Source organism: Grammomys surdaster, unplaced genomic scaffold (genome assembly GCF_004785775.1).
Source record: "Grammomys surdaster isolate TR1022 unplaced genomic scaffold, NIH_TR_1.0 125896, whole genome shotgun sequence".
Lineage (NCBI taxonomy): Eukaryota > Metazoa > Chordata > Mammalia > Rodentia > Muridae > Grammomys > Grammomys surdaster.
In genome coordinates, this window is record NW_021620720.1 from 755,294 (window position 1) to 767,682 (window position 12,389).

The window sequence follows — 12,389 nt, forward strand, 5'->3', positions numbered from 1 at the left end:
TCAGGAGCTTTACAGTGAAAAGTTTATTAGAAGGGCGCTTATAAGAAGAGGGGACACGGCTCTTTAACAGTGGGGTACAATGCTGTAAGATACAAAAGTTAGAAAAATCTAAAACACTATAAATACATGCTTTTTACAAAGATACTAAAGGCCTGGCTGGCTAAGGAGTGACAGCAACCTCCGTCTCCAAACATCCCCAAACAAGAGTCCACACCAGCCCACTTGCCCTAGCAGCAGCAAAGGCTTCTGGGATAAAAGATGGCTCCAATTTCCATGTGAAGCTTCCACTTCCAGAAGAGAGGGGCCTTGTTGAAGCGGACATGTTGTTGAAGGCCTGGGCTCGACCGGGACAGCCTGTTTGCACACGCCACCACTTGTCCGCCCAGCCTATCCCGATGCCTGTGGATCCTGAGCTGACAAAGCCACTGCAGCCTCCACCAGTGTCTGGGACTGGCTGTGCCCCAGTTCTACCAAGTCACCATCCTCGTGAGGAGAGACCTTTACAACTGTCTTTAAGAAATTAAATAGTTATCCATCTGAACGGCTTTAAGGAATTGTTACATAAATATGAAAGCGGCAGAATGCTAAACATCACTTTTGTGTTAATACAAGCAGCTGCAGGAGCTGTTGAGGGCGACAGCCATGCATCGACGTGTCCCGTCTGCAGTGCCACATCCTGATGTGTGGCTCTCTACGCACTGGGAAGTTGCAGTGCACTGTGAAGGCCATTACTTAAAGGGGCCAGTAATGGAACACGGATGCCACAGACCGGAAGAGCGAGCTCTGACCAGGTACCTTCTACTGTAAAGGGCTCACACATCTAGTCATACAGGAAGAGGACAGTGCGGAGCTAGAGCTGTGTCCCTCCTGGCACATGTGCCTTCCCAGCCTCTCAAGGACTTAAACTCAGAAATGGCAGCTTAGGGCTAAGAATGAAGTCAGATATTTGCCTCCGCCCCAGGCAACTCAGGCACATGCGTGACTGCACATGCTACTTAAAGCGTTTCTGTGGTTTGAATAAAAACATCAGGCTCTAGAATACATCTCAGCTCTGAGAAGCAAGTTGGGGAAGATCAAGACCACAGTACCCCATAAGCACCGAGGCTTGATGCAATACATTAACAAGTTAAAAAAAAAATACAACACACTTTCAGGTCAGTGGAGAAGTCTGCCAGCAGCCTTGCCTGCCTTGTGTCCTTCCTAAGAGAGTCCCTGCTCTCCTCTCTAGGCGTTCCTCAAAATGCCAGGTCTCTCTACAGGCTGCCTGGAAGGTAGCCAGCTGCCATGACAGGCCAGCACAGGACTATAAGCCACATGGCTGGGGCTACCTGAACAAGCACTAAGGAAGGAGGGGCAGTAGAGGAGAGAGGTGTACAGAGTTAGCTTCTCTGGGGTGCCCAGTGCTAGCCATGTGGGTCCATGTCAGCAGGTGCCCAGGGCTGGAACAGCATGTGGCAGTCAGGCCACCTGAAAGAACCACACTTTTCAAAGGCCACACCAGCTTCTGCACTGTTTTCTCGGTTCCCAACTGTTCTTTAAAAGTAGAGGTGCTATTCACACAAAAAAGAAAACTAATTTGGGAGGACACTTTGATTACACATACCCAAAGGACCTGTGTTCTCCACGATGGCGTGTCCTTCCTAGACTCCAAGCCTTTTTTACTCTCAGAGATGCCAAGAGTAGAACCTGCCTAGGATTTTTCTCGTACAGATTTCTCGAGTGACTGGCCAATAAAGTGAAGGGGCATACTCCCAACCATGTGCCTCCAGAAGCTGCCATCTGCTCTGAGCAGTGCCTTCCAGTTGCAGCAGAATGGACTGTACCATAGCCACCTGGAGGATGACTGAGGGAGGGGACACAGAAAGCTCCTAGGAAACTGAGCAGCAAGTGACACGAACTTCTGCCCATGGCCGATGAGAGGACCGTGAATGTTTCCCTAGAAGCCACACCAGAGTGTCTCTGTTGTGTTCTGACTCGGAGCATGTGTGACAGGCAGGCAGTTCCAAGGACTTCTGTGTCTGGAGCAGCAGTTCACAGACCATTTCAAGCCCAGCAAAATGTTCACATCTGTGGTCTGTGCCCTTCCAAAGAACCTGAGAGGTTCAGAATTGTCTTGTGTCAACAGCCTAGGGAGAGACTCGCACAGGCATCTGTGTCTGAAGAAGGATCAGTCTGTCTAGCTGGAAACATCCTGCCCAGAGCTTCTAAGGGCACAGGCTCCTGGAGAAGAGGCACCAGGATGCGCCCCAGAGTCTCTGGAGCATCAGAAGATTCATCACATTGGAGGGTGCACTTTTTCCCCTCTGGAACAGGACAGGACTTCCATGGGAAATCCATGCAAAAGTATGGGCTCGTCATTTCATAACACAAACAGCAGCCAAGAAGAGAACACCAGTTGCGGGTGGCGGTCCTGTGTGCCCTGTTCTAAAACAGCCAGGAAAAGGACTTTTTTTTTTCCAGTTGAAATAATTTATACTCGTTCCCTCTGTAATTGCCACTGGGAACAGTGCTTATTACACAGTGTCACTGTGGCAGTTTTCGGTGGCAATCCTTTACCAAAGCTAGGTAATCTTACATCCCAGGGTGAAGATGACAGAGCTCTCTGCACCAAGCCTGCAATTTTCCAAGGTGTAAAAAAAATTAATAGCCCTTTTCATTTGCCCATGTCAGCCTGGGATGTCTTACCTCCTGGTGAATTGTCTTCCATAACTCTTGGCTTCTAAACCTCAGGGCAAGAAGCAGTGGCTGGGTCTGTCCACTCTGGGTTTCCAGCCAACATATGTACCCAGGATTGTTTTTATCAAACAGAAGACACTTCAGAGAGCCTATGCTAGGGGAATTCATTAATGCAGTTGTCTCCATTAGACCAACACAGCCCACACGTCAAGAGTGTGGTGCCAGCTCCCAGAGGTGCATTCACTCAGTGTGGTGCCACCTCACCCAGGACACGTACTCCAAGACTCCTGCAAACACTTGAACAACATCCGAATCTCTTTGAGACTGATGTGAAAATAGGAACGATACATCACATACACGCTGAAACTTCAGCAGGTCCTTCCAAGGAAGAAGAGGCAGTGAAGAAACGGTTCTCACCAGCTTTAGCCTCCAACATGTTCCCATCTCTGTGCATTCTGGGAGTAGGGAGAAAGTGCCTACGTAGGCCATCCAGTTCATCAGGTACACCCTCTCTGAGAGAGTGGTGGGACAGGGCACACTTCATTAAAAGTTCTTCTCCAAAGGTAAACTCACCACTCCAGCCCTGGAGAAAGGCACTTTCCTTTTAGACTGTGACATCCCACATCTCTGTGATTAAACAAGGAGTCAGGTGGTGACACAACACCTGTAGCTCAAGCCACCAGCTCAGAAGCCGTCACTTGGCCTTCAAACTGTGGCACGTGTACGCAGCAGACACAGCTGTTCATAAAATCCATCCCTGGGATTTTCTTCCGTGGTTTCAGGAACAGGTTGGTGCCTTAGTGGAGAGGAACCTGTGTTCTTTCACAAGACCAGGTCGGATGGAGTTCTCTTCCAAGGACATTTTCCCCTAGCCCGCCCTCCCCAACCCTGCTTCCCTTTACTCCCAGTATCTCTAAGACACACTGGAACAGCGGATGCTGGGGGAACCCATCTGGGTGAGGACCTTGTCAAGCCACTGCAAGGGCCCATTCAGGTGTAGCTCAATCCAGCAGGGGGTGCTGGTCACTGTCTGTCTCCTGGAAAAAGGAGAGAAGAGGTGAGAGAGTTTAAAACGTTCAGAAGGACACAAGTAAATTACAACACTGCTTTCTGCTACCCCAAGACAGAGGTCTGTCTCTTTGTGCTAGATAGGTAAACACTGCCCAGAGGTGGCACTAGTAATGCGGCTGAACCAGATCAAATTTCCAGGTCGGGCTTTGTGTAAATTGAGTTCTGCTAGAGAGAAAGACCTCAAAGATTTAAAGGTCAGTTTGCAGGAACTATGACAAGCCCCCATACATAACCTGCCTAAATAAAGGTCTCCTGGGTTCCTAGCTTGGCCACTGGGTAGGTGTCCGCAGCCTCCTTCCAGATTGGGGCCAGCCCCACAGTTATCGTGACGTGTCTGATGGAGGGCGTTTTTTACAGAGCACTGACGGAGCCCACATGCCTCAAGTCCCAGGGTGCTGCTTTAATCCCATCTACAGCTTATTTTGGAAAATCTTACCAGCAGAGCTAGCCGGGGAACAATTACTGGAAAAACCAAGGCACACCACACATTTCTTTTCCCCCACAAAGCACTTTGTCTAAATTCAGACTGCTTGGTGACGCAGCTCACAGGCAAGCTCCCAGAAGCCTCCACCAAGCAAAGGCTATCTGCTGTGGCGACATACGGGTGCCAGCTGGAGGTGAGGCCTAGGCTGCAGGCCCGCTTACAGCTGCTTTAAAGAACCAGCCTGAAACCTTACTCTGTTTGGCCCACAGTACAGGAGGGCATGGCTGTTCTGGGAAGGGGCCGCACCCGCCACTAGGCTGCTGTGCTGTGCTGTGCTGTGCTGCCAGGCAGCAGTGACGCACTGAGCCGGGTAGGACAGGGTGTGCTGGCAGTGTTTCCTCCATGGTGATACCATGCCCTAGAGAGGGGCTTCTGCCAACATTAGAAGATGGAGGGCCCTAAAGCTGCACCACTTTCAGGGCCGTCATCCCGGGGCTCACCTTCTCTCAGTCCTCACATGCTTTGCTTGAACAGTTAGGGAGGTTCACACTCAGCCTGAGACATCTGCCCGAGGGCAAGTGGGCCTCCCAGTTCTTTTCCTTTGGGGTTTTTGCATTAAAGAATTAATTTTCTAACCTTTCACTCTGATTCCCTAAATGATCTGAATCCTGGGCTAAAAGGTTGGCTCCGGCATTCATCCAGCCAGACCTTTGGGCCGGGTCATCACAGCATAGCTGGGAGTTATTCCATAGTCTGAGCAATTGGGTTGCATGCTTGGTGACCCTCCCTGGATCTCAGATTAAAAGGCCCAGGGTGCTTTGCTCACTGGCACCATGGGGCACCCATGAAAGAGCAACAGCTCTGAAACCTAGACGGCGAGGTTAGATTTTACAGACCTCCGTCCTCTGCTGAGAATCTGACTTTCCATAAGTCATGCTCATCGGGGTTTCATTACAAACGGTGGCCTGGAGCCAATATTGAAATGGGTTTGGCTGGGGTACAGAATGACTGCAAAACAAAACTGATTCCAAACATCTGGAAAAATGAAGAAGAAAAGGGGCGAGGAACTTGCAAGGCACTGGCTGCAGCTAACGTGTGGGTACCTCTGTGCAGCTCCACTCTGAGGGGCGGGGAGGAGGCGTGGAGCAGAAGGGCATGTGGTCCTGCCTCCCAGACCACTCCTGTCCAGCACAGGAAAAGGAGACTGCATTCTCACTACACCTAGTCTAGACAGTCTGAGGGCCTCAACCATGCAGACCAGGTAGACCTTGATATTACTGGTTCCACGTTTAAAGTGCTAACTGGCATTCTTTTAAATAAAAGGAAATATATACATAAATTAGCCGTTCTGTATAAAACACTCAAATCTCCTTGTCAGGGAGACAGTTATCCTGAGAGTCCATCCCAGGGGAAATTGAGGACACAGCAGCAGCCAGGAGAGGTGGAGTCTGAACCCGTCCTCTCCACCTGACTCCATGCATGCCCTTGGCTCTCCCTAAGCTGTCAGCTGTCATATCCCTAACAAGAAAACACGCCAGTGTCCCCACAGTGGTCCTAGAAATGCTGGCGGAGCCCGAGAGCTGAGCACCAGGCTGAGGCCGTGCTGCTATACTTGGCGGCCACACCTTGCCCAGGGCCAGCTCCCTCTACCGCCCACCAGAGGCGGCTCAGTCGCTGACCTGTACTCAGCTCCCCAGCCTTTGACGAAGCTCATTCGGATGGTACACATTCGAGTCAGCTGGTAGACGGCCTCGAAGCCCTGGTTGACAGACTGAGCCAGGAGGGCGGCGAATTCCTGGTTGTTGAAGATCTTGAGGTTGCAGCCTGCCAACCACAGACGAGTCAGACAAGGCAATCCCGGGACCACCCACCCGAACGGTTTGATTGACACACCTCAAGTGGCACACTAAGGTTCCGCCCAGCGCCCATCTACTCTGAGCTCATCACCACGCAAGGATGGGCCTTTGCACACCCGTAGCAGGGAGATAGATGCATGTGTCTGGGACACTACAGGCTGGCCTATAGGTGCCACCTCCAGCTGCCAGGATGCCAGATACCAAGAAGGAAGCCTGGAGATGGGTGTGGGTGATAAAGGGATGCCCTGGAGAGGCTGAGGCAGGGGACCTGAGCCTGGCTGCCACTGTCTTGGGGTAGCCAGCTGGAGACAGGTGCTCCTGCATTGGTACAGCAGTAAGACATAAGGCAGTGAGGTGGGCATGGGACCTTCTAACAGGGATGTTCTGCAGTGGGTCACCTTCCACCTGATAGCCCCATCTCATGCTGGGGCTGGAGAAGACAGTCGGGTCAACATGGTGGCCTCTGGATTCAGGCTTGGTCCAAGGTGACATCATCAAAAAAGCATATCTAAATTCTCCATAGTACAGCTAGAGAACAGGTACAAATAACACTGAAAATAAACCCGTTTGAAGCCTTGTTGCCCAAGTGCCAGGATTGTGGATTGCATGACCCAGAAGATAAAGGCCGGAGTCCATGCCCAGTAGCCAGTGGACCAGCAGAGACCCTATCTGCTGTGTGACTCTATTCTGCTTCTCCTTCTGACTCTCAATCTCCTTTAGGGGGTTGCAGGGAGCTGGGCTTGGTCATCAGGACCCTAACAGTCTCTGAGCTAACAATACACTACCAGAGCCAGTTCAGCCTTTACCAGCTGTGGAGATGGAGGGGGTAAGGCAGCAAGCTGGGAATAACACCTAGCTCCCACCTCTGCCCCTGCCTGCTCCCGGAGGAGGTGGGTAAAACAACACAGTCCGTACGCCCCTCTGGGACTGCAGCCTCAGCTGAGCCAACAGACTGGACACAGGCGAGTCAGCTGGAGTCCGGTGGTACAGCCCTGCTGTGGCTTCCTCCCAGCTCTGGGTCTTTGAGAAGCAGCTCACTCTTAGAACTTCTCTCACTAGCCTTTCTTAGAGCCACAGGGGTCGCTGAGAGATGTGAACACGCTTTGTAAATGAAACCACAGAAGCTGCCCCAGCAGAGCTCTGTTCCCAGCTGGGATTTTCTGCAGTCTATGGCTGACCCCGCTCACAGCCCACTACCCTACTGTCAGCCTCTCAGCAGCAGCAAACCGGAAGAGGAGCCACAACTTGTCCCAGGCAATGACCGGACACAGGCCACGTGCTATCTGAGGAGTGTGAGGAGTGCTCTGGCTTTCAGCCTTTGGGGTAAGGGAGTTCCAGCCTGGCAGTTCTTGGGGGGGGGGTGTCAGGGGACATCCTCAGAAAAACTTCAACTCCCCAGAATAAACCCAAAACTTTCTCACATCAGTCCAAGGCCTGAATCCAGGATGCCTTTTAAATATCTCCCTCTCTTTTACATGGCTCCCCCAGACAGCACACACCCAGTGTCCCACCCTCGTTATACTGTCCTTTCTGGCACATGCCCTCACAAACTTCACCCCACCATCTCCTGACACCTACTGCCTCCTCCAGGACACCTTACTGATCACCCCACAGGTAGATGGCATTTCTCCCTATCAGAGCTGCTTGCTGGGGACTAATAGCCTGGGTGTGTTACAACCACCCTATGTCCATCTTAAACACTTCAGGCCTGTAAAGCTGTGGGCACAGGAGCTCTGTCTGCCTCTCCATCCTGATCTAGATCTCGGCATAGATCCAGAACACATACGTCTGGAGAAAAAATGACGGGGAGACAGCACCTCACCCCTAGAGGTGATGGAGGGTACCCTGGGTTACAGGTTTGTTAGACACTGCCTCTGTTCTCTAGAGGTCAGTGGTACACAGACAGGTACAGTGTCAACAACATACATCCCAGTGTGGAGGAAAGGCAAGAAAGACTTCCCGGGCATGCCTCTGGGGCCATGGCACAGGGCAGCACGCTCCAGAGCTTACCTGGGGGGATCTTGCAGACAGTGGCGGGGTGCCAGCCATAGCGCTGATTGCAGTTGGGAGACTGGACGAAAATAGCGCTGTCACTGAGGCACTCTGCAAAGACCTCCCCTCCGATGTAGTAGAGCCGCACACCTCTCCCTGTGGAGGTCAGAGAGTTCAACCCCACTGCCACCCCACTGCTCTAGCCTGTCCCCCCCAAACCCCACCCCGCAAGGCACAGAGGTGCCTTGGTCAAGTTGCTACTGGGGTTCTGGCACTCCCTGGCCCCCTTGCCGAAGGGATTGCCCAGGGACCTCCCTTCCCATGGTTTCCTAGTGCAGTCTGCATTTTATCTCTTTCCCTCCATCACCTAAATCCACTCCAGCCGGACAGAAATCCGTTTACAATTGACTCAGCACATCAGCGGTCACGTGAACAGAGAGCTCCGCCCGGCAGGGGGGATGTCACCTAGTGAGCTCCGCCCAGCGGGGGGATGTCCCCTAGTGAGCTCCGCCCAGCGGGGGGATGTCCCCTAGTGAGCTCCGCCCAGCGGGGGGATGTCCCCTTATGCTTAGAAGAGGCCCAGAGTACAAGAAAGCAACTCAAGGACCAATGTCCCGTGGGCAGAGACCAGGTGACAGGCATCTACACACCGTGCAGACCCTTCCCGTGCCACACGCTCCCACCTCCTCTCATCTGGGTCCTACAGCTCTCAGTGCTGGCAGTCTCGGTGTCCCCAGGAGGCAGGGGTGGGGATGGGTGTGTTACCTATGTGCCGCCTCGTAAGCTCCACAGCGGCATTCCGGTTGACGTTGGACAGCAGGCCCAGGCAGAAGCGCTCCGAGTTGGAGGGGTCAGTGAAGCCATCTACCGTCATGGATGGCTGTGAGGCGTGGAATGTCTCCCCAACTCGCTGGTTCAGCTCATAGTAGGAGATGGAGCACCAGAAGGCCGGCTCACAGTAGGTGACTGGCTGAAGGTCTGAAGAGACACGGGGTGTTCCGGGTCAGGAGGTATTCAGGGAGGCTCTGGAAGACTTACTCCTCCTCTGACCTCCCAGTGTCCATTGTACAAACCCTCCAGGGTGCCAGGGAGGGAGAGCCTCACAATTTGGGGAAGACCCTGACAGCCTATAGAAGAAGAGACACTGAGTTCATTTCTTTTGGGGCCCAAAGGCAGCCTGCCCAGTAGTGTCTGGCCTTCCTGTGAACAGAAGCAGCCTTCAGAGAAAGGCTATCTGGAACATAAAACGGGTCAGGACCAACAAGCACTGTAAACAGCTCCAAGCATACTCTGGCTGTGAAGCAGGTCATGCCACACTCTACAGCAGCCCCTTGGGAGGGTCCCCTCAGCAGGCAGGATCCTGGCTGTTCCTATCTCATAATCTGGCAACCTCCTGCATGACTGCATGGACCCTGTGCCACCTCCAAACAGTACTCCACACGGCAGCTCTACTACTGCCCTTAGAAGCTTCAAGCCCACTCTGCCCCACTTAAATGGTCACTGCAGCATCTACCTAAGATTCTTACTCCAAAGGACTCACAGATATTTGCACAGCCACCCGGTGATTTTGTGTGTCTTTGTAGTATCCGTAAGTGTCCCAACTATCCAACTTGACTGTGAGGGCCTGAAGTCCTCTCTCCTCCCTTGCATGGAGCTCTGACGAGAAAGGAATAGGGATGGCCCAGCATTGGCCTGAGAATCCTGTCTGCTGTCCACCAGGCAACTTAAAGTGGAGACCTGCTAGGGACCCAGGTTCACTGTCCCTTAAGTGGCCAAGCCAAAGAACAGCAGCTGCTGTGTTGCCCACAGGGACGGGCCTAGGCAGACCCTGGTGACAAAGTGGTCCCGATCTCCTGCAGCCCAGGTATACGGTCCTTGTAAGAGTGAGCTGAGGACACAGCCCTCTTCCCATCCTGACACTTTACACAGTACATACTGCCAGAGCCAGCTCCAGGGTCAGCACACCCTAAGGTAGGGCAATGACTGCCTGGGAGAAAGGGGGTCTAGATATTACAGGAGATCAAATGTACCCTCAGCCTATACTCACAGCATATATACATATATATGTGTGTGTGTGTGTGTGTATACATATGTATGTGTGTATGTATGTATGTATGTATCTATCTATCTATCTATCTATATCAAGCACTGACAATAAAAACCATTTCTAGTACTGCCAGATGTGTTCCAGGGGTTGGAAGTACCTCCCACTGAAAGCCACTGCCCTTTTATGTTGAACCAGCATGACTTCATTCATGTTCCCCTGTGTCAGCCTCTAAATCACCCCATGCCCCCATGTTGCATCCTCTATGCCTCTGGAGCTATCCGTGGATTCCCCGAGCTAACTGGAGTAAGATGTGACCGTGTAGTAAACAGCATGTGGTACCAACAGTGATAATAACCTTGACTATGGACCTGAGAACTCCCTGATCTTGTCTTGACTTTCCAGATGCAGCAGAACAAAGCTTCCCTTTCTTCCTTTTCTTCTCACGGTTGAGCAAGAGGCCAGGAAGACAGAGGCAGAGGATCAAAGCTACTGTATAAAGAAGGGGAGTGATGGGACAGGAGCAGCTGTGGCCTGTGCCCCTGGCTCCTGAGGCTGGGCTGAGGCACATCAGCCCATGTCCGGCCCTGGCTTTGCTCCATGCTTCCACATTCCAGTGAGATAAGCTAGATTCTAAACAATGCGGCCACTAGAATGTGAGCTATGTTGCTTTGGACACTTTGGGTTTTTTGTTTTGTTTTGTTTAAAAAAAGAAAAAAGAAAAGCCCAGGGCTAGCCAAGGTTTAAAGTGTTCAGGTAACCTGTCAGCGCCACTAGCTGCTACTGCCCAGGTACAGGCTCTACTGACCTTGAAGTGTGTGTGTCCTTGAGGACGTGATCTGGTCTGTTTCCTATTCTGTGTCAAGACTGGTTCTAGAAGACAGCTAAAGCTGGCCATCTCAGCCATGGTGTTTCTGGCACGTGTCAATCTGAAGAGGCACCTTTGACTGATCCAGGTCAGCCCTGCCCTCCTCAGTAATGGGGATAGCACATTCATCTCCCTTTCCCAGGGTTTCTCTGTGTAGCCCTGGCTGTCCTGGAACTCACTCTGTAGACCAGGCTCGCCTCGAACTCAGAAATCCGCCTGCCTCTGCCTCCCAAGTGCTGGGATTAAAGGTATGCACCACCACTGCCCAGCCCTCGTCCCCAAATTTCAAAGTCCTGCCTAGAATTTCATGGGTCTAGTTCCAGGAACACTGATACCTACCAATCTAAACAAAGGTGGCAGGCCACCCAGAGTGTCTCTCACACCTGAAGGAACGCTATTCTGGGAAAGGTGAGCTACAGGGTAGAAAAAGGCCTTCCCAAGGAGATATGGAGCCTCCTCCAAACACCTCTGTGATTCTCCAGGCACCCTGAGCAGCACAGGAGGGAGACTGGGCTCAGATGGACATGCCATCAGAACTCACAGCAGCTCATGGCACCAGGGCGCAATTTGAAGTCTGCCACTTCAGAGGGTACCCGTCAACTCTGGCTCAGAAATAGGCAGAAGAGGATAGCCCCCTGTATGGCCTTTAATTTGCTGCACATGGCTATGTCTTTGAGTTCTCTCTCTCTCTCTCTCTCCTCTCCTCTCCTCTCCTCTCCTCTCCTCTCCTCTTCTCTCCTTCAGGCACCTCAGCCATAGCATGTACAAAGCAAAAAAAAAAAAAAAAAGTAGAATTACTATTTCTTCCTGCAGTGGTAGCCCTACCCGCTTCCCCACATGCAATTCTTTTCTTGCAAAAGTCAGGACTCCGGAGAGAAAAGAACTATCACTGGTGTAAGTATGTGGTAGCAGATACTGACAGCTTGACTCTGAGCTTCCTAAAAAGATCAAACAGAAAGGGGCCAAAGTTGTTATGGTTTGGGCCTGCAATGCATCCTATAGGCTCTTAGGTTTGAACACTTGGTCCCCAGCTGGTGGTACTGTTTAAAGAGGTTATGAAACCTCTGTGACACAAGGCCAAGCTGGCAGATGTTGGTCCCTGGAAGCAGGCCTTGAGGGTTACAACCTTCCCTGAGTTCTGGTTCCATTCTCTGCTTTCTGATCTACTAAGGTTTGAACAAAGTGTGCTTCGAGATCCAGCCAACATGGGCTTAGCTGCTCCAGCCACCTTGTCATTCCCTGGAGTGAGCACACCCCAGGTTTCAGAGTTTCCCAACAAATGCTGTCGCAGTCAACACAGGCCCTGAAGACCTGCTGCTCAAAGGCTCCTCTGGCAGTGAGACGTCATTGGCTGATTGGCTGATAATCCAAGGAGCATGGGTTCGTTCTGTTGACCAAGGCTTCCATCACCTGAGGTGTTAGAGAAGACCTTAACTCCACACAGCCCAGTCCCTACCA

At 51.9% G+C, this 12,389-nt stretch overlaps 1 protein-coding gene across 1 annotated transcript in view; it reads right to left on the reverse strand.

Moving 5' to 3' along the window:
• Smad3 (SMAD family member 3) overlaps window positions 1-12,389 on the reverse strand; it is a 120,489-nt gene continuing 108,100 nt past the window's right edge. Inside the window, exons 6-9 of the mRNA XM_028752348.1 lie at window positions 8,785-8,997; window positions 8,038-8,175; window positions 5,851-5,995; window positions 1-3,713 (exon numbers count right to left, since the gene is read on the reverse strand). Coding sequence (XP_028608181.1) covers window positions 3,590-3,713; window positions 5,851-5,995; window positions 8,038-8,175; window positions 8,785-8,997 — 620 coding nt within the window. The 3' untranslated portion in view covers window positions 1-3,589. The remainder of the gene's footprint in view (window positions 3,714-5,850; window positions 5,996-8,037; window positions 8,176-8,784; window positions 8,998-12,389) is intronic.